This window comes from Penicillium pulvis, assembly GCF_028828015.1.
Source record: "Penicillium pulvis strain IBT 33274 chromosome Unknown contig_5_segment0_segment0, whole genome shotgun sequence".
Lineage (NCBI taxonomy): Eukaryota > Fungi > Ascomycota > Eurotiomycetes > Eurotiales > Aspergillaceae > Penicillium > Penicillium pulvis.
In genome coordinates, this window is record NW_026643078.1 from 3,603,656 (window position 1) to 3,622,096 (window position 18,441).

General features: G+C 46.3%; 6 protein-coding genes across 6 annotated transcripts; 4 read left to right on the top strand and 2 right to left on the bottom strand.

Annotated features, from left to right (window-relative positions):
- Positions 1 to 1,021: 1,021 nt before the first annotated feature.
- On the top strand, positions 1,022 to 2,167 carry N7503_007923 (cytochrome and DOMON domain-containing protein; the record flags this gene model as incomplete). Its single annotated transcript, XM_057067470.1, has 1 exon — positions 1,022 to 2,167. One exon carries the CDS (start codon positions 1,022 to 1,024, stop codon positions 2,165 to 2,167), a length of 1,146 nt encoding a protein of 381 aa, XP_056921151.1.
- Positions 2,168 to 3,579: 1,412 nt separating this feature from the next.
- Positions 3,580 to 4,448, top strand: N7503_007924 (putative isochorismatase family hydrolase; the record flags this gene model as incomplete). Its single annotated transcript, XM_057067471.1, has 4 exons — positions 3,580 to 3,669; positions 3,723 to 4,035; positions 4,091 to 4,310; positions 4,358 to 4,448. 4 exons carry the CDS (start codon positions 3,580 to 3,582, stop codon positions 4,446 to 4,448), a joined length of 714 nt encoding a protein of 237 aa, XP_056921152.1.
- Positions 4,449 to 8,594: 4,146 nt separating this feature from the next.
- N7503_007925 (cytochrome P450) lies at positions 8,595 to 10,263 on the top strand (the record flags this gene model as incomplete). Its single annotated transcript, XM_057067472.1, has 3 exons — positions 8,595 to 8,923; positions 8,980 to 10,073; positions 10,124 to 10,263. The coding sequence occupies 3 exons, from the start codon at positions 8,595 to 8,597 to the stop codon at positions 10,261 to 10,263; spliced, it is 1,563 nt and encodes a 520-aa protein (XP_056921153.1).
- Positions 10,264 to 11,667: 1,404 nt separating this feature from the next.
- N7503_007926 (alpha-keto acid decarboxylase family protein) lies at positions 11,668 to 13,383 on the bottom strand (the record flags this gene model as incomplete). The annotated part of the gene is made up of 1 exon (XM_057067473.1): positions 11,668 to 13,383. One exon carries the CDS (start codon positions 13,381 to 13,383, stop codon positions 11,668 to 11,670), a length of 1,716 nt encoding a protein of 571 aa, XP_056921154.1.
- An 823-nt stretch (positions 13,384 to 14,206) lies between these two features.
- Positions 14,207 to 15,760, top strand: N7503_007927 (aminotransferase-like domain-containing protein; the record flags this gene model as incomplete). The annotated part of the gene is made up of 1 exon (XM_057067474.1): positions 14,207 to 15,760. One exon carries the CDS (start codon positions 14,207 to 14,209, stop codon positions 15,758 to 15,760), a length of 1,554 nt encoding a protein of 517 aa, XP_056921155.1.
- A 7-nt stretch (positions 15,761 to 15,767) lies between these two features.
- On the bottom strand, positions 15,768 to 18,064 carry N7503_007928 (uncharacterized protein; the record flags this gene model as incomplete). Its single annotated transcript, XM_057067475.1, has 6 exons — positions 15,768 to 16,166; positions 16,225 to 16,516; positions 16,570 to 16,951; positions 17,010 to 17,152; positions 17,242 to 17,733; positions 17,967 to 18,064. The coding sequence occupies 6 exons, from the start codon at positions 18,062 to 18,064 to the stop codon at positions 15,768 to 15,770; spliced, it is 1,806 nt and encodes a 601-aa protein (XP_056921156.1).
- Positions 18,065 to 18,441: the final 377 nt, after the last annotated feature.

Sequence of the window (18,441 nt, forward strand, 5' to 3'; positions counted from 1 at the left end):
GAGATATATAGAGAAGAAGAAATTTGTCACTTAGATATAGACATTGCCATAAACAAACCCCAAACCACTTATCATCCGCCGTCATTGACAAATGAGACCCCTGGAAGGCTTAGAATGACCATGTGATAACGAAACATCATATGACAATGCATTTATAGCTTGAGCCGTAGATTTCCATTGGGGCTTAGATGGAGACCACAGGGGTAAAATTGGTGGTCCTGGTCTCATCCATACTTCTAGATGGAATGGAGAGTCTAGAACCCTACTACCAGTATGATGACTACCCACGTAGATTATTCAGTTCCAATTATTCATATCCACTAACCTTCACTCCATATATAAGTAAATTGAACCATGATTTGACCGTGGTCTTCCCGTTTTCTTTGCACAGCTCGTAACTTCGTGTAGCTCGTATATATACACCAACCACGGTAACACTTCTCTGCGCCACGAGCACCCTCGATTACATCATTGCCGCTAGCCGGCACCTTCAATGATCAATAATTAAAAGATATAGCACATATCTTTTTTCGAATAGTAACCAGTTCAGTCAGCTCTTCTTTGTATTCATAAGTGTAATTAGGTCGACTAAATACTTAGGCCGTCATTCCCACTAAGTTAGGTATTGGTATGCTGTCAATAATAGTGTTTATTTTGAACTTACCTCTAAAGTGGCTTAAGCACATAGTGGTGGCTATGCAGATTTTACATAGCCACCACAGCAGAGATCTTTGTACGAGTGGCAAGAGACCGGATATTTCTAAGTCATCCCGAGGTACAATCACTTGTCTGGTTTTACTTTATGATGACCCAAGTGAACTTTAAAGGCATCACAATGGTCATCGAGGCTTTTGTCAAGATGGTAGAAGAAAATGCTCACAAACAAGCATAATAGACATATTTAAAGGGATAGTCAGCATACATAATAAAGCAAGTTCTGTCTAAATCAAAGGATGGTACCAAGTAATCTTTTTTCCACTTAAGTGTTGGGCATTTTATCACAATCCCCACCCGGGCACGCATGTATCATCTATCCCTTTGGTGGTGGCTTTCATCGATTGCTCTTACCGTCGCACAACTGCAAACCTTTACACCTCCGGGCCAGGATGGTATAACATACGCTGTTAATGTACCTGAAAGAACCGCTTCCTCTGGCTCGGGCCCTATCTACTTCCAATTGAGATCCACCCGCAGCCTTCAGTGGCTTGCATGGGGCCAAGGTTCGCGAATGCAAGGAGCAAATATATTTATTGTCTATGCATCTGCCGATGGCAATAATGTTACCGTGTCTCCCCGGGCAGGTGTGGAACACGTCGAGCCGCTATATAATTCCCAAGCTCGCCTCTCTGTCTTGGATGGCAGTGGGATAAGTAATGGGATTATCACTGCAAACATTCGCTGCGAAAGTTGCATTACATGGTCAGGTGGGCATGAAGATACGACAGCCTTGTCTAGTCCATGGGTTTGGGCCTTCAAATATGGGAATCCGCTTCAGACCAACAGCCTATCGGCACCCATCATCATACATGATGTTTCGGGGGTTGCAGCTTTAAACCTTCAAAAAGCGATTGGTGGTACATCTGAGAACCCTTTTCTGGGCCCATCAAGTACAACAAATAGCTCGGGGCAGGTAGTATCGTCCGACAACTCTCCTTCCATTCAAAAGAAAAGAATCGCCCATGCCGTTATTATGATCACCGCTTTTGTTGTTATGTTCCCTTCATTTGCACTAGTCCTTCATGCTTTTCCATCCCATTCAATAGTATGGGTCCATGCCTTCTTGCAGCTTTCCACGCTCGCTCTTGCGATCGCCGGTCTTGGCCTGGGAATCTCAATGGCAATAGAGCTACAATTGGTGGGGACATACCATCCAATCATAGGCATTGTGGCCGTTTCGTCCCTTATTGCTTTTCAGCCGGCCATGGGGCTCCTTCAACACCAGTATTTTAGGAAATATGGAAAAAGAGGACCGCTTGGTCGCTTGCATCAATGGTTCGGCCGTGTCATCGTGACTCTGGGTATCATTAATGGTGGGCTTGGGTTTCATCTTACAGGAATCGGTACTCCGCTTGCTCCTATTGGCGCAGTTGTTGCATACAGTGTGTTCGCTGGACTCGTTGGACTTGGCTACGTTTTGATGTTCTATTTCTTTGCTTACAGAGTTTAAGTTGTCACCTACTCAAAATGCATATGAATTTGTATATTCTTCGGTCTCTTGTTTCCTGGCCTTTGCCTCTTTGAAGCACCGTTGAGTCAATGACTCTCAATCACAGCCACTCATCTAGCCGGCGCACCACCAAAGATACCTTAGCACCTCTTCATTCGTAGTCTTGGCATTGGAAGAGAAATCTATTTTGACCGCCGGCTAAGTTTCGACACCGGTACTATGGAGCCACGCCAAAGTTTCTCACTACAGTTCGCCACCCTGGGAGATTAATAAGTAAGCAAAAGAGTATCCACAACAGCGAGTCAAACCAACCGGCACCATCAATTCTTAATAATCCGAAAAGACGAAGAGAATGAGGGTTAGTAGTTCTCATCAATTTCTTGGCACGAAGCGGTGAGCTGGTTAGTCTTCTTGGCATTGTAGGCAATCCCCAATATTAGTTCGAATCAGCATTACACAGATTGAGAAGTTTGGGTTGACTACTAGGCCATTTAGCCGAGAATAACAAAACGAGAGTGCGAATGAGTGGCATCATTGGCTTGGAGTGTCCAGGATTCGGGCTGTTCTGCAGGCTGACGGATCCGTTAGTCCGTGCTTTGTCAGATTTTCCATTACGCTAGCGATGAACCCTGCAGGAGTCAGCGTCCGCGAGGCATGCCAAGCTTATGATGGAACAACGCTTATCAATATTTGTCTAATATATATGTAATCTGTTGGAGCCTGTATCTTGTGAAATTGGGGGCGGAATTATCAGGGAGTCGGAGCTACGACATCAAGTCGGGCGCTGACCCCAAAGCCTCAAGGGTTTGAGGGACCTCACGGTGGCATCAAGGTCACAGTGGGGAGGTACTCAAAAGGCTCTGCATATTATTCCCATGCTTTTCATTGCTGTGTATGATCCTCCATCTAGGAAAATGTCTTAAGGAACACCGAGGGCACCTGTATATTCATGCTTCCTCGAATGGATTCCTCATCAATAATCCCTTACTTCCCAATAAATGTTGATTGTGCAAACCTGTTAGAACTTGTTCAATGCAGGCCGCTCCAAAGAGATTGAGACTTGTCAGTTGGTGTATCCCAAATGATTGGTACGAACCGCAGATTTGCCATCACTATCCCGAGTCCGTGATAGTTTGCATCGAAATGCACTCGCTTCTGCACGCCAAGAATATGTTCTGAGAGTACAGCTTCACGGCATAGCCGAGAGTAAGCAGCCTCGAAGTGCACTTTTCAGTCTTAGCAAGAAGTGACTAAAGTCTCTGTAGGTATTACATACCAATTTATGGGCGAAGATAACGACGTGAGGCATCGGGTGGAAAGTATAAAGATCAGTATATTCCCCTTTATCCAAGAATTATCAAGAAACATTTTCACAGCTTCAAAGGCAATCGCAACTGTTCATAACTTCCAAGATGTTCATCTCCCGTGCAATCCAAGCTGCAGTCCTGCTAGCCATCTCTATTCCTGTGCAAGCATGGAACAGACTTGATAAAGATAATGCGGTAAGTAGACTTATCCCATTATTCAGCATACGAGATGAAACTAACAAGACAAGGCCCTTCTTGTTATTGACCACCAAGTCGGTCTTGCGTCTCTAGTCCGTGACTTTGGAACTAACGATTTTCGCAACAACATGCTTGGCCACGCAGCGATCGGCAATGTCTTCAATCTGCCGACTGTCCTGACCACTTCTTCTGACGTCGGGCCCAATGGTCTTATGTTAAAAGAAATTGTCGAGATGCACCCCAATGCCACATTTGTCCACCGCCAGGGCGAGGTCAATGCATGGGACAATGCCGATTTCCGCGCTGCTGTCCGTGCTACCGGAAGGAAGCAGCTCATAATTGGTGGAATAGTGACTGAAGTCTGTACGTTATCACATGTTCTGTCGCATCTTTATGCAAATTGGTTCTGATGAAATAGGCACGGCGTTCTTGGCCCTCTCGCTTATTGACGAGGGGTACGAGGTTTTTGCAAATACCGATGCTAGCGGCACTTTCAATGAGAGACTTGCTGACGAGGCTAATCGAAGGATGGAGAAGGCGGGTGTTACTCTTATGGGCTTATTCGGGATTGTTTGTGACTTGATGCGCGATTGGAGAAACACTCCTGGTCTGGACCAGCTGCTTCCTTTCCTTGACAAGTAGGTTCTGTGATTGGTTTAATGGTGGCATTTACTGACAGCTTCAGATATCAATTTGCTTATGGATTGGTGGCTCGCCATCATGCTGGTGCCATCGAAAATGGTACTTTGTTCCCGGTCGAACAACTCTTGTTGTAAGCTGTTCTGTCCTTCGGTTACTTGAACACTCAACCGTATGGATGTTCAAGCGCATAGGGTTTGTAGTAGGCTAAGGTATGGCGGACGAGGAGTGTGGTAGCTTGAGGGTTGTAGGACGAAGATCTAGCTTTATAAATATGTTACTTCGGAATGTGTAATGGCTCCTATATTTGCTATCCAGTAATCGTCTGTGGTCTTGCGAAACTTTCGTTGATATGGGCTGAAGAAATACGCCTATCTGATCGGGCAAGAGACAACAAAGCGCACTATGGACGAAATGGCGAATTTATTGCCTTACACCCGAGACAGCGTACTTCTCATTGTCCCATACTTCCTTTATGCTGTGTCCTTAATGCAGAACAGAGCAGTAGCAGATATTGTGCAACCTCTAGCGGAATTTGAAGGTTTCGAACTGCTCAAAAATCTGCATGAAAGAAGTTTAGAAGAATGCGTTATCTTTCGTTTTGGCGAGCATATGTCTATATGGGTCATTATGCGGATATTACTCTATTTGTCTAGGACATAACCACACTCCTGCATTGCAGTTTTTGCTCCTACAACGTTCAGTCAATCTTGCCGCTGTAGCGCCTAATCTTGAGCTCCCTCTAGGAAATAATAAAGGTAGCAGCCAAGTAATCTCTACTCGAAAAGGCCATTTCAAGTCAATGAAGAGCTCTGTCCTATCACAAAGGTACGCTTCTGTTATTTGACATTAAACAGCAGATAGGAGCATGAGTATGGGATGTGGCATGGTAAGAGATTATCATCAAGTCGGAGACTTGGGCAAAAATGGCGAACAGTAATCACCCGTCGCAACGACTGATTATCCAGCTATACGGATTGTATAGCTTTTGGAGTCATAGTGGGTTATGACCTAGGATAATAGGTACAAGCTTAGACATAACGCTTGATTGATGTGTAGATGGACAAGAGGGCGAAGAGAAATACTAAAAAGGTACGAGATCCAATAGAATATGCACTAAGATCTTACCCCATTGCTCTATTAGAATCCACGGTAGGCCCCGCAAATTCAGACTACACCAGAAGCCTCGAGCAGTGGAGGCGTGATCGTCCCCACATGAAGGATAATTTGACTTGGGATGAGCAGCCGTCAAATTAAGGATATGTGGGATAGAAACTTTCTGTTCTCGCAGTGTAGAATTTTACATTAATCCTCTTGTACATCTTCCCGCTCTCTTTGCTGCGCCGCTAGGTGACCAATCAACATTGGAATTATGTCCACCATGGGAGCCCAATATGGCTTCAATGTTTCCATCCCCTTTCTCCCTCATATCCGACTAATGGACTTCCTGAGACATGAGTAGCACTGTCATCTTTGTTTCATCCGCTTTGACTACCTTGGAGCTTAGCCTTTAGCTGTATGATCCGTGCTTCTTTCAACTCAAAGAACGGTCCTTATGTCCCCATTGGCTTTATATCAATGACTAATAGAGCCTCCGGAACTGACACCACGCTCTTTTCACAACCTAACTTGCAATTCTTATGAATGCTTGATTCTCACTGAAGCATCTCCTGCTTACTATGCTCGCGGGCATCCTATCCCTTAATCTATTTAAGAGGGCACACCTCTCTTGCTCCTAGCACGTAGAATTAGCACCATAGATATGCTTCCGGAGTATCTGCAGGGTATGTATTCCAATACTTCTCGTGTTAGGACTGGGCTTTCAATACTGTCCAATGCTTTGTAGCGGCGAAACGGCGGGAGCGAGCTGGGAAACAGGATGCCAGGTCGATGCTGGCTAAAGAAGAGGTGGTGCAGTAAGCTCGCTCCTGATATGTCTCCGAACTCGCAATCACTATGCTGTATGGATGTGACTGGCATCTCAGGCCATTGGTGGCGAGTCGCCCAATCTAGCCCGGTAGCCAGTAGAGAAAGTGCGCGTAAGTGTGGCAATATTGAAAATCCTAGTGCCGTTATGGAGGTGAGGAAGTGTTGTAATATCTCTGCCAAGACGACCTGCTGACTTTGTGGGAACTGGCCTCAACAACAGTAGGAATTTATAAGAGGGCCTGCGCACTACGTAATCGGCAATGTCCTTAAAAGTTTAAGATATTCCAGGTAGTCATTATATCCGTCTCATATCTAATGAAAGAAACATCAAATTGCAGGGCATACTCCTCCCCTCCTGGGAGAGTCAGATACCGGGGTGGACGAAAGTATCGAGGCAGCCAAATCGCACGCGATTCGCGACAGGCCTGTAATGGTGGAAAGGCGGCATGCTTACGCGGCTGGACCACGTACCGCAGTTGCCAATTGGGATATTGTCCTAACGCGTAACGGCGCCGGAGTTCGCGTTGTGGGGACGCCTGAAGCCTGAAGCTGGCCTACTATTTAGCACACGGCACCAGCGGACGACGCGAACCGGCTACAGAACATATTCCAAGATCAGCAGACGTATCTCAGTAGGAAACCTTGAACAGATGGTAAGTTCACTCAAGGAGACCATTCTCGATATCACTATTTATGAGTCAACTATGGTTGAGCTGTATGGTGCGGAGAAATTCATTGCTATGGCCAATAATGGTAGAAAGGAAGCAGGAAGCAAGGGAGAGGGGAACGGTTCCGCGATCGAACTAAAAGAAAAATACAGTCATTCTAGTCCGTGCATGATAAGCGGCGTAAGAGAATTAACAGTCACGTTATACATCCATGGAATTTTGTAAATCACGTACGGATGACTAATATTAGGGATTCCGACACATGTCTAAACAACAGGACACCTCTACTCTAACCGCATATGAACTTACCTAAGATATATCGGGACCGTCTATAGGCAGCTTTTAAACCACCCTTGAGCCATGGAAGGCCTATGCTTTGAAGCTCGTATTGCCATAACGAGCAACCTCAGAATCTTATATATTTTTGACTACAGTCCTTTTTCCAAAATTTATTATTAAATCACCTGGTTTCATCTTCCCTCGGATTAGTATATGGGTGTAAATAATCACCCTAAAAGCACACTCTGAGCAGATCATAGAATGAATCATGCTTTCAGATTGTTGCAGAAAGCAGGTCGGCGGTACATTTGGAGAGACCTCGGGGGAACATTTGACCCTATCTGGGACTAGTGCGCCCCACCTGAGGAAAATTGCCAGTAATCCAATTATATCCTTGTTCCTTTGCCCCTATACCGCCTTTCCCTTATTTCCTTATTACTCCATGTCCTCTACACTAGTATATGATAGCGCTTTAACAGCGTTTAGGCAGCGTTTGGGCAGCGTTTGGGCAGCGTTTGGGCAGCGTTGAAATAGCGTCAAAGTAGCACTTAGTAAGCGCTCTTATATATTGATCCCTTAAAATATATAAGTAAAGAATAAATTATATATATACTTAGAATAAGAATAACAGTTAACTATGATAGAAGGGGAATATCTTTAGAAGGTGCTTATCTTTTAACCGATTTAGGGATTTAGGGGGGTATTAGGGAGGGTCGGGGTCACTGGTCGGGTGTAGCTGGGGTATAGTTAAATTAGGGTCAAAGGTCGGTGACTTGGCAGAATTATAGCTAGTGTATTATTGGTATAATGATTCGTATTTGTATGGTAAGCCAATCAGCTTACCTAAGCATTCGTTCAGACCGCCTGCTGAATTAGGATTAGTCAAATGTCTAGGTGATCCACCGCCAAATGTTCAGGTGACACTTGCTCTCAGATTGTTGAGATAATAAGCAGTTTATCGCATTGACGACATATTTTGGGGGGGACCCACTTTCCCTGTCCTGCGTGAAGCACGCGCAGTTATTCACCGCATTTGGTTAAAGTCTACGATGATGGACCGAGACCTTACCCTGTAATTAATGTTTGTTGCTAGCATCGATAAACACTCTTCCGCATAAGAATCTGGCTCTGATATGCTTTCTGGTATCCTAAAATGGCTATAATGTGATCTGAGATTGATTGACTGTTTCCGGCCGCTTATCACACTATTGCTCTTTTTGCGTTTAGTAATGCGACTTGAATGAATGGGGCTTTGGGCATGGAGTTTACTTGTGCCTGTTTGAATTCATGAAAATCAATTCATTGACCGAAGCCTATAAAGCCGCTGTTCGAAGCACTCATAAGCCACCTTTACTGTTCAACCCAAATTTCAAGCCAATTGTTCGGTCCAAGCGCCACCTCAACAGTATGGAGCTTCACCTGTACTTTGCCATCATCTTGCTTGGTACGGTCGCAGCAGTCTTCAAGTTGATTTTGTACCCCGCATTCTTCTCTCCTCTGGCCAAAATCCCAAATGCGCACTGGTCTTGCAGTTTCAGTCCTATTTGGATTTTCTGGATGAAATGGACGAAGCAAGAGAACAGCCGCATTTATAAGCTCCACCTGGAGAAGGGTCACGCAATTCGACTTGGACCAGGCCTAGTCAGCGTAAACTGTTATGAAGACGGACTGAAGAAAATTTATCATGGAGGTTTCCCGAAACCAGAGTTTTATTTCAACGGGTTTGCTGTTTATGGGTAAAAGAGACTTGTTCTGACCACTAACGATGACACCAGCTAACCTCCACGGATAGTACCGATAATCTGTTTACTATCAAAGATAATCAAACTCATGCCGCGCATAAGAAAGCCCTCGCGAGTTGCTTCTCCAAATCATCTGTCATGTCATCCCAGACTGCCCGCAGCGCGTCGCGAGACATCTTATTCAATCGCGTGCTTCCCTTGATTTACAACGCCTCAATCGAGAATCAGCCAATCGAGGTCATGGATCTCACTTACGCCTACCTACTGGATACCTTTGTTCAGTGGCAGTTTGGACGGTCGATAGCCAGCAATCTGGTCGAAGACGAAAAAGAACGGAGGTTTTACTTGGACGGATTCCTCGGAGTGGCTGAATACACATTCTGGCAGTACCACTTTCCTCGTCTAGTCACCATGTTCCAGAAAATTGGCATATATCTCATCCCTAAAAAAGTCTTAGCTGCTTTCGAGGGTGTCGAGAAGTGGAATCTGGAGAAATGCGATAAAGCCCAAGAGCTTCTCGCAAGTGGGAAAGATCTGGCGGTGGATGATCAACCAGTCGCCTTTGAACCCGCATTGAAAGGGATGAGCGAAGTTCAGGGAAAGCCAAAGATGTATGCAAACCGCCTTTCTTTGGCAAGTGACATGTTTTCTCTAAATTCCGGGGCATTTGAAACCAGTGGCAATACCTCTACTTACCTACTTTACGAGTTGAGTCGTCACCCGGAGTGGCAGACCAAACTTCGTAAAGAACTGCTCGGACTCAACCCGCCTTTGAAGCACGAGCCCGGCAAGATCATCGAGATCGATGACATCACAAACCCCCAGGATATTGACAAGCTGCCAATTCTTCACGCCGTGCTCATGGAAACCCTTCGACTTTGGCCCTCGGTGCCTGGTGGTCAACCTCGGATAGTGCCACGGCCTTGTACCTTGGGTGGCTACCACAACATTCCTGCAGGAACGACGGTGCAAGCATACGCGTCTGTTCTTCACCGTATGCCCGATGTATTCCCTGAACCTGAGAAATGGAAGCCAGAAAGATGGCTTGATTCGACCCCGGAGCAGTTGGCTCTCATGAGAAAGTGGTTCTGGGGATTCGGCAGTGGTGGAAGGATGTGTCTCGGCATCCATTTCGCCTATTACTGTAAGTTCTATGGCACTTTTGGTTAACAGACATTCTAACGCATATACTAGCGATTAAATACTTTTTCGGAAGCGTTTATTCCAATTTTACGACCACAATTCACGACCACGGGGATATGGAAGCGAGTGATGGTTATCTTGCAGGCCCGAAAGGTCATTGTTTGGAACTGAAATTCCATCGTTTGGAATAATCTAAGATGCAAGAAGGAAATGAATAAGGCTTTATGGTAGTATCTATGAATAGGTGATCAACCATCGCTTTAGACTCAGGGCTAGGCTTCCACAAAGCCCAACTTAGGCCTCCGGGCTAAGGTCTCGACCTGAAACCTAACCCGGACTAGACTGCGACATCGCCCGCCTATGTTGGGCCTTAGGCATTTTGGGCTTAGGTACGCCCGCCCGTTTTTGTCTATGGACATTTCCCATAATGGGTGGGTAATGCCTACTCGCTTTACTTTATATGAAGTCGCCTAAAAGCTTTATAATAGTCATTATACTACATAGAAGAATAGTGTCTTTACTTAAATTTAAGAAGGGAGTTTTCGGGATCTTGAAGCGTATACAATCCCATGAATTTGTCTTATATCGATCTAAAGGCTATCTTATCATTATATACTATATGGCTATGTAATACTTATAGGCAAAGAACCCTATTATACCAGCCAGCCACGCTAAGTGCCCTTACCACGTCTGTGGTCTAGAGGCTTTTTTATAGTAATGAAGTAAGTCCGGCGTAGGATACAAGCCAAGTATCGTCATGTGAAAATCTATAAAAGCTTTAGCCAAGGCTAGTATTTTAGACGTGAACATGTACTGCTTCATTGAATTGCGATGTATTTCTGGACAGAGTCTCGTCTTTGGAATGGTTGTAAACTCTGGACGCATAGTAAATTACAGCGATTCTTCGGTATCCTTTAGACGCGGCGACGAGAGCCCCATTGCCTTTGTAGGACAGACCTAATGCCATAATCTAAGTGCGGTCGTATGATCGGTAAAATTGCTACTTTCTCTACACCCATTAGGCTACGCAAAAATCTAGTACGTCTACATTGGAACAGAGAAGACTAATATTCTTCAGGGAGCACAGCCTTTTCACTTCTTGCACTACGTTTATGTAATAGAGGTTAACTTGACAAACCACAATGTCCCTGTCATGGTGTAAAATAAGCCTTGGCGTCGATGCCAGAATAATTTCTCGAATCTCAATTTGGAGGGACTGTGATGTGTTTAGTCACTACTTTTGCCCGTATTGATCCACGGCAAAGCGGCGGAGTTGATACAGCAACGAACCGGTCCCTTCCTTAACTCTATAGTGAGTGTAGAAATAGTCGAGGTCGGTCAAATTCTAAAGTCACGACTTTCGATATTTCACTTCAGATATAGTGAATTGTGGTCAATATAATTTATTGGTTAGATAGTAAATTGCACATGCGAAAAAAAATCGGTTAAGAAGAGAGTCGACAATTTACATCCATAAGCGAGCAAATTAAACCGATCTGAGCTTTCTGCAGGTGGCCGGAATAATGGAGCATGCTGATTAGTGACAAAAAGGTTTGCTCTTCCAGCAGAGTGTGATATCTATAAAAGTGGCAATCCTATTTCTCCTTCGCAATCTGCGTGTTCAAGAGGTCCACGAGCGCTCCCTGCACATCTTCTCGGCCCATAAAAATTTCAATAACCCTCAGGCCCTTTCTTTTTTGAATACGGTCATCGGAAAGTATAGTATCAAGCTCATTGTAATTTCGAGCGGTGAAGTTGTTCTCAGTCGCAAGCTTCTCATTAGCACCAAAGAACTGGAGCACCAGGCTATGCCTCCAAGGTGCGACATCGTTGTATCCCTGATTTCTTCCATGTATTGCACGCTCAATCGTATATCCGCCATTGTTAATGATGAAGATAATGATATCGAGGTTCTCCTTGATCATAGTGCTGATTTCTTGCACGCTCATCTGAATACTTCCGTCTCCAATGAACAAAATCGCACGATTGTCCTTGTCAACCTCGGACTTTGCTAGTGCTGCTCCGAGGGTTGCTGGGAGCATATACCCAATTGACAGCCATGTGACAGCCCCAAACAAGCGTGCCCCGGTGGGAAGTTCAAAATGACGTCCTCCATGAGATGAGGTGCCGGTTTCCGTTAGAATGAGATCGCCCGGACGGAATAACCGATTCACAAAGCGCCAGAAGCTCTTTTGAACAAGCGGACCTTTAGGGTCATGCTCTATCTGATCACTAGCTGCAATTGAACGGGGTGGACCCTCTACCTTAGGAACGCGCTTGGTATCGAGATTTTGAAGTAGCATGGACAGAAAGCTGCTCGAAACATCGCGATGTATCTCGTTGCCCACTCGAACAACGTTTCTAGAGAGTGAAACCGAAACTGGATTTGCAGGAATCATTGAAAATGATCCAGTATTGGTATCCGTATGGTGAGGGCCCAATGAGATGATCAGATCTGCAGTCTCGAAGTATGTCTTGTACACTTCACTTCCTAGCGATCCGATATAGTTACCGTAATAGTTGGGCAGTGTTTCGTCGATAATGCTCTTTCCAAAAACAGTGGACCAGGTCGGCCAGCCGGTTTTCACGACAAGCTCGTTCACCTCTCGAGTGATACTAAGAGCTCGGCATTCTCCATCAACTAGGATCAACGGGCGCTTAGTCGAGTACATCCGATTCAGGACAGAGAGTGTAGGCTCATTCCATGAGTGGGGACTCTCGGGAACGATCAAAGGCGCATTCAGCCCTGATGAAACAACATGCACATCGACAACATCTTCCGGAACCTCAATATACACTGGCTGACTGTGTACGATAGCCTGTCTGAGTGCCGCATCGATCTGTTCAGGAATAGTCCGAGGATCGAGCAAGTTGGCCTGAGCCCTCGTCACATGCGATGCAATACTGGCGAAGTGGCGGTAATCACCGTCGGCAAGTGTATGGTGGAGCAAGGAGCGCGAATACTGTGCTGAGCGCGCGGGTGTGCCGACAATATGGATCACAGGGGCCTTTTCCGCGAAAGCTCCCGCGATACCGTTGATGGCGGATAGCTCCCCAACACCAAAAGTTGTGATTAGAGCTGAAAACCCGTTAACGCGAGCGTAGCCGTCGGCGGCGTAAGCGGCATTCAGTTCGTTGCAGTTGCCAACCCAGTGTAGCCCAGCCGGTTCCACGAAGTCGAGCAAACGCAGGTTATAGTCACCCGGTACGCCAAAAATTGATCGAACACCAAGTTGATGGAGCCTGGTGAAGAGGTACTCCGAGATTTTGGCAGTATGAGCTTCGGCGCCTGGGATTCCCGAGACGGTCATGGTGCTGGTTAGGGTGTTTAGCAGCCTGGAGGTTCCGCAAAAGGAAGCATGGAGACTAAGCTAGCGATAAAGAACGATAGTTCATCTAATTAAATAGTAATAAGTTCTTCCAATCGCGCAATCCGTTCTCAGGAGTAGTGTTTTAGTGCCAGAAGGTATTTCCCCTTACTCCGGACCGTCTCTCCGATTTGTCCGCTCTCCACTCCGAGTCTGATTCAAGGGGATAAGAGATAAACTTCGGGTGCAAGCTAGCAACAAGGCTAGCAGGCAAGATTTCCCAACAAAATGCCTAGACGCTCCGATTTTTCGTGTTCTGGAAGACAAGCATGCTCAGCCTCTGATTTTTGACTGTACAGTCGACTTCTTGGAAGCCTCACATAGGCAGCATTGAGGTGTATAGGGTTCGGAGAAACTGTCAGATCAATACCCCGTGTGGACCCAAAGCGATTCTCTTCATTCCGTAGGCTAAAGGGGAGAAACCGTCTAGCGAGCCCTAGTGTGTCACATGAGTGGGGTCAATCTGAAGTTGAAATGGTATGCTCGAGGCCGGTCGCGTGGAATAGATCCGCCCCGCTTGTAGTAGGCAGCACTGCTTAGTGCTGACGGCCGCAAAAGATTGCACAAACACGAGGGGTGGCAATGGAAAGCCCAACGGGTCTCGAATCTAAGGCCCGGTCAGGAGTAGATCCTCTCCGGTTACTCCGAGATTATTGCTTACACTAACCTAGCCCGACCTTTACCCTTCCACAGGTACTCTATAAAGCTCGGCGGCCGTGTGCTCGGTAGCACATTACACAGAGCAACCCCTACCGAGATTGCAAGAATGTCTGTATTATCGATTGTTGATATCGAGACCCTCCGTGCTCAATCGGCTCCTTTGCCATGCACCGTTGCAGCTTTCACGTCCGCCGATGATTTCAAATCGCCAAACAACAATAGAAAGCCACTCGCGAAAAACTTGGATCACCACTATAGTGTCGAGAGCCGAAGATTTAGTGGCTCAGCATTGAAAAAGGCTGCCAGCGTCAAAAGCACCAGAAGTATCATTTCTCTTGGAACTGGTCGGCCAACGCCAGATTACTATCCATGGGACTTGGTCTCTTTTCAAGGCTTTAGCAGAGCCGGAGAAACTCGAATTGGCGCAAAATTCAAATCCCATAATGGGAGCAATGGCCATAGTAGCGCGCCTTCTTGTCAGAGCTCCACGAAACAAGATGAGGGCTATAACCTGGCCCTGGCTCTCAATTATGGGCATGGGGTTGGATCGCCCCACCTACTTCGATTCATCACGGAGCACACCGAGCTCGTTCACAACCCGGCTTACTCGAATTGGGGTACTTGCCTGACCGTGGGAACAACATCTGCTCTCGAAATTGCTTTCCGTATATTCTGCGACAGAGGGGATACAATCTTAACAGAGGAGTACACATATCCCGGTACTATTGAAGCTGCAGGTCTATTGGGATTAAACATCCAAGCTATGAGGTTGGACTTTGATGGTGTCAATGATACATATCTCAAGAAACTACTGGACACATGGAATCTGTCCTGTGGTCCTAAACCTAGAGTTCTTTATACAATCCCTTGTGGTCAGAATCCGACCGGTGCGACACAATCGCTAGAGAGACGACACAAGATCCTTCAAATAGCGGAAGAGCACGATTTGATCATCTTCGAGGACGATCCTTATTTTTTTCTTCGACTGGGGGGAGTCTCAGAGGATACGGAATCCAGCACTGCGGCCGGTGGTGTCTGCTCATACTTATCTCTCGATACATCCGGCCGTGTGGTTCGCTTCGACTCTGCCTCAAAGATTCTTGCTCCCGGTATGCGTGCTGGCTGGGTAGTGGCAAACTCCAGCATCATCGAGAAATTCATTGCATATAGTGAGGTCAGCACGGTAGCAGTTAGCGGTCCCGTGCAACTGATGCTCTGCAAATTGCTTGACGAAAGCTGGGGGCATCGAGGCTTCTTTTCCTGGCTGGACCATCTTTCTCTTCAATATCGGAGTCGACGGGATCTCCTGCTGGATGCTTGCGAGAGATTTCTGCCACGAGACATTTGCAGCTGGGTATCACCGGACTACGGCATGTTTCTTTGGGTCAAGCTGGATTGGAGCCGGCATCCTCGATTCCGAAATCAGACCTCGCATAAAAACTTGATAGGGGCACTGGCCGACATTGAGAATAATTTGTTGACGTTGGCCTTCAAGAATGGTGTCCAAGTCACCAAAGGTTCTCTTTTCCACTGCAACAAAAGCCCTAGTGGCGAATTGCATTTTCGATTGACTTTCGCGGCTGCCGTTAAGGAAGACTTGGGTGAAGGGGTGAGAATCTTTGCGGAGGCAGTGAAGTATGAATTCTTAATAGAGCAGTAGTATATATTCACAAATCTGAGAACCTTGTCTCCTCAGGAGCCACTAGTGACGGATGGTCCGCGAGGTTCTCCCAAAACCCTGTCTCAAAGTCCCAAAAGTCTTGACCAAGTATGACCGCCCAGTCATCAACACTATTTTCATCAAGCGGCACGCTTTTTGGTCCCTCTTGAGCAACACCCGAATAAAACGAATCGAGTAATCTTTGAATCGTTTGTGTCGCTTTGGATAGTAATGAATAGATGGGATCTCCTTTCAACACAATTGAGCCTTTTTGAATTCCGGCGACAAAAACACTCAGATCTCGAATAGCTTTTGTCATCGAATTATCCAAGTTCGATCGATATCTCATCTGCTTAAGAATAGAGAGAACAACTATACCCGCTGCTGGTAGCCCGTAGTGGACAATCTAGACATATGGGTTGGCAATTTGGAAAAGACCCGGGTTTTAGGATGTGTCTACGTACCTTCCACACAAGACTTGTTCCAGAGTCTATTGTCTCCTGTCGCATAAGAATGGCTTCGACGACGCGGGATAGCATTTCCTCCGCTATCGCTACTAGCGAGACGTCTGGCTCAATGAGTGAACTTAGAAGCAGAAGGCGGAGCAGAAATTGTACATGCAGATAATTTAGCCGCACGCTAATCAGAAAGTCTTGTTCAAAAGGGGTGTACATTTCACTCTGCTCAAAATCTCCTTTTAGCTTCATATGAGGAGGGAGGTTGCCCCATTGAGCTGTTGCGGAATTTTGAATTGCTCTGTAAGTGTTAATATTTTCTGATTTCGTTTGAGGAGGCGCAGGGTGGCATACATCACCTGCTCAGGGCTCGTGGCTTGATGATGCTTTTTTCGAGTCAATTCGAGAATTTCTTCTTTGAGTGATGCGCACAGAGCAGACCATCGAGTTTCTGCTTGGTAACTGGCCTTTTCGTTCATGTCCCAGAGTTCGGAATGACCTTGCATTTCGGAAGACGATAATGGAATCTGGAAGAAGCAAAACCGTTTCGTCATACGAGGCGGTCGGCCCAGAAAAATTGCGACATTCTTGTCGGCTGAGTATATTCTCGCGAAGGCAGTCTTCCGCAACTGCTTGAGAAAAAATGGTACGTCGTTCTTGGAGTCAATATCCTCATGGTAGCCTAGGGCGAATATAGACGAGATTACATCTCCGAGCTTCCGCCATGAATGGTAGCCTGGTCCAAGTCAGTTAAATTTGCCGAATTAACTTGAGAAAATATGAATGACACTCACTGTGATCACCATCAACGAACGAATGCATGATAAAGTTTTCATATTGTAAAACAAGCTGGATGTCATTGAGACAGTCTAGTGACAAGCATATCTCCAATGCCCAATCGCTTAACTTGGTTGCAAGCTTCCGAAGGAAATATTTTCTTTTTTCGTCATGTATAAAGGTGGGAAAAATGGTATATCGACGGTGGCACGACTGATCGCAAGGAAAAATATTCCAAGAGATTCCCACCGAAACTTCGGGCCGATGATCATGTCCAAAAATTCAGAAAACGTGCTATTAGCATTGAGTGCGAGTATCTGCGATGAATTATGCAGGAGATGGCTTGCGCAGGATATATGCCAACTATCGTCTTGTGGCACGGATGAGACAAGACCCGCGATGCCTTTAGCACATGCTTCGACTAGTGGCTCTGCCAGCGCAAGGTTAGCTCCCTTTGCAAGCCATGATGTGACAATGTCTCTCAAGGCTGATAATTGGAAGTGGTCCAACAAATGGCGAAGCGCGCCGGCGCCCTGTAGCAGCGCAGCATTATCGGCCAGCTGGTGATGCGAAGCTGCCGACAAGGTAGTACTTGGCACATCATGGCCACTAGGCGTTAAATCGCGCTCCGCCGAGATATGGTCGAAGATAGTAGTATGGCTAGAAGTGCCAAAATACCCTGGATTGGGGTACGGAGTGGGCCTTGGGCTGAGAAGCGATGATGGAGCGGGTGAGCGCTCGCTGTTATGATTAGCCCAATGTCTCATGTCGCAAAAAATGAGAGAAAGAACAATCCACATTAGCAAGAACATACCAGGGGGCTTGTACCGCTGGAGTTGGTGGGCCAGGCGCTCGCTTTCTTTTGAAAGGCTCGACTCTATAAGTACAATGGCCGCCCCGTCCACTGCTCTGGCAACGAGTGCAAATAGGGCGTTTGTGGTCACAGGCGAGCTTTGCTTTCCTGCAAGCCTCACAGGCCGCCAACCGAGATGACATCTTTGAAGAAGAGCGTTCTTTGAAGCGGCACTATGGGTGTTGGAGGTCCGCACATTTCTCCGGTTTGCGGATACATAGGGACCGGATCGGAGTGGAGAGGTCGGAGAGATTGGGACCGGCAGCACGCAGATCTTAACACGTGATGTACGTGACTACAGTAGGCATGATCATTACACGTCTTGACCATTAACTAACGTATTTCACAAGCGAGCGGGCCACACGGTCGGCCAGGCCACGCCAACCAAACGGCGTTGATTAATTAGACTATCCATCTTCAACCAGCCACCATGCCACCAATTCGCTCCTAAAAGCGTCGGAATTTGATAGAACAAGATCAAAATCTAAGCTTCCCCCAAGCCTAGAATATAAAAGTATTAGTACCTTAAAGAACTAATGATATTAGACTTAAGACCCACTTTTTCTACCTATACTTAAGAAACGTACCCTAATTCT